The sequence below is a fragment of the Myotis brandtii genome, unplaced genomic scaffold (assembly GCF_000412655.1).
Source record: "Myotis brandtii unplaced genomic scaffold, ASM41265v1 scaffold650, whole genome shotgun sequence".
Classification (NCBI taxonomy): Eukaryota; Metazoa; Chordata; class Mammalia; order Chiroptera; family Vespertilionidae; genus Myotis; species Myotis brandtii.
In genome coordinates this window covers 554,928-559,992 of record NW_005370517.1, presented here as the reverse complement: position 1 = coordinate 559,992, position 5,065 = coordinate 554,928, and the positions used below count along the sequence as shown (strand labels likewise).

At 52.3% G+C, this 5,065-nt stretch overlaps 1 protein-coding gene across 1 annotated transcript in view; it reads right to left on the bottom strand.

Annotated features, from left to right (window-relative positions):
- Positions 1-748: 748 nt before the first annotated feature.
- The window catches only part of LOC102239270 (zinc finger protein OZF-like), a 120,632-nt gene continuing 116,315 nt past the window's right edge, over positions 749-5,065 (bottom strand). The window contains exon 4 of the mRNA XM_014528760.1: positions 749-821. Coding sequence (XP_014384246.1) covers positions 786-821 — 36 coding nt within the window. The 3' untranslated portion in view covers positions 749-785. The remainder of the gene's footprint in view (positions 822-5,065) is intronic.

Below are 5,065 nucleotides of genomic sequence, written 5' to 3'. Positions count from 1 at the left end.
ACTGAAGGGTCCCAGGTTCGATTCCGGTCAGGGGCATGTACCTTGGTTGTGGTACATCCCCAGTAAGAGGTGTGCAGGAGGCAGCTGATCGATATTTCTCTCTCATCGATGTTTCTAACTCTCTATCCCTCACCCTTCCTCTATGTAAAAAATCAATAAAATATATTTGGAAAAAATAAATAAGTAAATAAAAGAAAAAAGGAAAGAAATAAGGAAAGGAAAAAACCTGGAAAGGCAAGAACATCAAAAGTAGAGAAATATGGAAGAGAGGAAGGAGACCCAGAGAGATGAAGGGGAGTGAGAGGAAGAGGGGTCCTGGTGAACAGAAGTGGGGGCAAAAAAGGGCAGGCACTTCAGGTAGAGAGACTGGTTCAAGGTGAAGAATTGGGGGAGGAAGTGCAGGGACAGAATGGGGGGTTTAGGGATGACAGAGCAGAGGGAGAGCAGCACTGAGAAAGCCAGCTGTGGGAAGCAGGACAGACTGTAACAGGCAGCAGAGGGGACAAAGGCATGGGGAGGGAAAGATAAATATATACACAGATGTTCAAACAAAAACAAATAGCCTTTTACCAAGGAAACATCTTTTACCTGAGAAGCAGCCATTGGGTCCTGGTCGGGTTCTGGGATGTTTCCTCAGGTGACACTATGTTGAGGAGTCACATTCACAGTCAGAAGGACCTGAAAATGAGGAAAAGGCACCACCTTCTGTCCTTGGTCACAGGAGAGAGTGAGGAACAAGGAACTCCTACAAGGAGACCACACTGTGAATTTTTGAATGTGTGTCTTCATGTGTCTCTCCTCCCAAAGACATCCACAACCCCCTACAGAAATGAGAATGTGAGCTGCTGTCCCGATGCCCCAAACAGAGCACCCCCTTAACTCCCCTGAACAAAGCTTGCTCCCCACTCTCACAAAGGCATCCTGTAACCCTCATGCTAATCCCCGTCCTCACCTTCCATCACCTGGAGGCCCTCAGTAACCAATGATGCCCCACCCAGAGCAGCTGTCCAACTCCATGGGGGAAAGCCCACCTGAAAGCATTTCTAAAAGCTCCTCAGGGGATCTGGGAAAACCCAGAGAATTTATCTCAGGATGCATTTAAATAATAAATTAGGTGTCAGACATAGAAAAAGTAAATCCATGGAAGCAGCACACACAGAGAGAGAGACACACAAAACACCACAGCAACAAAGCTAAGGCTTCTAATATTCCGTGAAAAGGCATCAGGTGGTGACAAACCCAGGTCACCTCCTCGTTGCCATCCGAGGAATGACACATGAGCAACAGACAAGTCTCTCCCCTCTGAGTGAATAAGAGTTGCAATTGGAAGCAAATTATTATAAAACTAGAGGCCTGGTGTATGAAATTCATGCGGGGGGTGCGGGAGGGGGTCCAGAAGCCTGACCTGTACCCTCTCCAATCCGGGACCCCTTGGGGGATATCTGACTGCTGGTTTAGGCCGGAATTCTATTGGATTCGGGCCTAAACGGGCAGTCGGACATACCTCTCGCAAGCTGGGACCTCTGGCTCCTAACTGTACACCTGCATGCCTGCCCTAACCATTGTCCTTACCTGCCTGATGCCCCTAACTGCCCTCCACTGCTGGCCTGATACCCATAACAGCCCTCCCCGACCAGCTTGATTCCGGTAAATGTCCTCCCCTGCCGGCCCAGTCAACCCCTAAATGTCCTCCCCTGATGGCCTGGTTGCCCCTAACTGCCCTCTCCTGCCAGCCTGATCCCCCTAACTGCCCTCCCCTGCTGGCCTGATCTCCCTAAATGCCCTCCCTGCTGACCTGATCCCCATAAACACCCTCCCCTGCTGGCCTGATCCACCTAAATGCCCTCCCCGGCCAGCCTGATCCCCTTAACTGCCCTTGCCTGCCAGCCTGATCCGCAGAACTGCCCTCCCCTGCTGGGCCATATTGACTCTACCTGCTCTCCCCTGCTGGCATGGTCACCCCTAACTGCCCTCCCCTGACAGCCTGGTTGTCCCTACCTGCCATTTCCTGCCACCCTGGTCACCCCTAACTGCCCGCCCTTAATGGCCTGATCCCCCTAAATGCCCTCATCTGCTGGCCTGTTCAACCTAATTGCCCTCCCCTTCCGGCCTGGTTGCCTCTAACTGCCCTCCCTGACCTGCCTGATCCCCCTATATGCCCTCCCCAGGCGGACTGGTCGCCCCTAACAGCTTCTGCCAAGGCCCCTGCCACAGTGGATATGTCCAGAAGGACGTCCAGATGGTTGTCCAAAAGATGTCCAATCTAATTAGCATATTAACCTTTTATTAGTATAGATAAACTGGCAGTCGGACATCCCTATTGCAATCCGTGACCTCTGGCTCCTAACTGCAAACCTGCCTGCCTGCCCTAACCACTTTGCTTCCCTAACTACCCTCTCCTGGGGCCTGATTCTTCTAACTGCTCTCCCCATCCACCCGAATCCCCCTAAATGTTCTCCCCTGTCTGCCTGGTCCCTCCTAACTGCCATCCTAACTGTCCCCTCCTGCCGACCTGGTCACCCCTAACTGTCCTTCCCTAACGGCCTGGTCTCCCCTAACTGCCTTCTCTGACGTGCTCGTCGCCACTAACAGCCTCTGCCAAGGCCCCCTGCAGTGGCTTTGTCCAGAAGAACGTCAGTATGGAACTGTCCTTCCCTAACGGCCTGGTCTCCCCTAACTGCCCTCTCTGACAGCCTCATCGCCGCTAACAGCCTCTGCCAAGGCCCCCGGCACCGTGGCTTTGTCCAGAAGAACGTCAGGATGGCTGTCTGGAAGATGTCCGGTCTAAATAGCACATTACCCTTTTATTAGTAGAGATAATCTGGGAGTAGGACATCCCACCCCTAATCCGGGACCTCTGGCTCCTAACACCTCACCTGCCTGCCTGCCCTAACCACTCTGCCTGCCTGCCTGATCCCCCTAGCTGCCCTTGCCTGCCAGTCTGATCACCCTAACTGCCCTCCCCTACCTGCCTGATCACCCCAACCACCCTCCCCTGATGGCTTGGTCGCCCCTAAACACCTCTGCCTCCGCCACAATAACTCTGTCCGGAAGGAAATGCGAATGGTTGTCCGGAAGATGTCCAGTGTAATTACCATATTACACTTTCATTACAATAGATAAATGGGCAGTCGGACATCCATCTCGCGATCCGGGACCTCTGGCTCCTAACAGTTCATCTGCCTGCCCTAACCACTCTGCCTATCTGCCTGATCCTCCTAACTGCCCTCCCCGCCACCCTGATCCTCTTAAATGCCCTCCCCTGCCGGATTGGTCACCCTTAACTGCCCTCCCCTACTGGACTGTATTCCCCTAACCACCTATGCCTCGGCCCCACCACTGTGGCTTTGTCCAGAAGGATGTCCAGATGGTTGTCTGGAAGATGTCTGCTCTAATCAGCATATTACCCTTTTATTAGTATACATAAATCGGCAGTCGGACATCCCTCTCACAATCTAAGACTCTGGCTCCTCACCGCTCACAAGCCTGCCTGCCTGCCCTAAACATACAACATGCCTGCCTGATCCCGGTAACTGCCCTCCCCTGCCGGCCTGGTCCCCCTAAATGCCCACCCCTATCGGCTTGATCCCTATAACTGCCCTCCCCTACCAGCCTGCTCACCCCTAACTGCCCTCCCCTGCCAGCTTGGTTACCCCTAACTGCCCTCCCTTGCAGGTCTGATCCCAACTGCCTCCCCTGCCGGCCTGGTTGCCCCTAACTGCCCTCTCCTGCCGGCCTGATACCACTAAATCCACACCAGTGGTGGCCTGATCCGCCTAAATGCCCACCCCTGCAAGCCTGATCCCCATAACTTCCCTCCCCTGCTGGGATGGTCGCCCCTAACTGCCCTCCCCTGCCGGCCTGGTGGCCCCTAACTGCCCTCCCCTGCCCATCTGGTTGCCCCAAACCACCTTTGCCTCGTCTCCCGCCACTGCACTGTGGCTTTGTCCAGAAGGACGTCTGGATGGTTGTCCGGAAGATATCCAGTCTAATTTAGCATATCCTTTTATTATTATAGATAAACCAGCAGTTGGACATCCTCTCCCAGTCCAGGACCTCTGGCTCCTAACTCCTTACCTGCCTGCCTGATTCCCCTAACTGCTCTCCCCTACCAGCTTGGTCACCCGTAACTGCCCTCCCCTGCCAGCTTGGTTCCCTGTAACCGCCTCTGCCTCAGCCCCTGCCACCATGGCTTTGTCAAAAAAGATGTCCGGATGATCTTCCCGAAGATGTCAGGTCTAATTAGCATATTACCCTTTTATTAGTATAGATTCCCAAACCTTATAAACTGGAGATTTATAAGTCTGATTCAATCTGTATAACAAAAAAAATCAGCTGTTAAATATATGAAGCCATGCTTAGGCGGCACGATCACTGGTTGCGATTGGACTTATGAACCAGGAGGTGATGGTTAGATTCCTAGTCAGGGCTTATGCCAAGGTTTCAGGTTTGATCCCTAGTGTGGGGCGAGCAGGAGGCAGGTGATCAATGATTGTGTCTCCTCATTAATGATTTTCTCTCTCTCCCTCACCCTCTCCCTGTGAATCTGATATCAATACTTATGAACCAGGAGGTGATGGTTAGATTCCTAGTCAGGGCTTATGCCAAGGTTTCAGGTTTGATCCCCTGTGAGGAGCCTGCAGGAGGCAGGTGATCAATGATTGTGTCTCCGCATTGATGATTTTCTCTCTCTCCCTATCCCTGTGAATCTGATATCGATAAAAAATATACTTTAAAATTTATATCTACATATATTTATATGTGTGTGTGCCACAAGATGATATATCACAACTTAATCATCCACATCCCATCAGCTCACCACTTGCCCAGATCAGGGTTTCCCTCCTCCCACTACATGTATTTCTGTCTGTGGATCTGTCTCTGTCTCCTGCTCCCTTTCTCTCCACTGTGGTCCTTTCCTGTGTCCCCCCCTCTCCCTTGCTCTCTCTCCCCTTTTCTCTCTGTCTGTCCTACACCTGGACCATGAAACTCCTGAAACCTACTTCCCTTCAGGGGCTCTTTCTCCTGGTCTCTGAGGCTCCATCTCCACACACGTCTGCGTCTT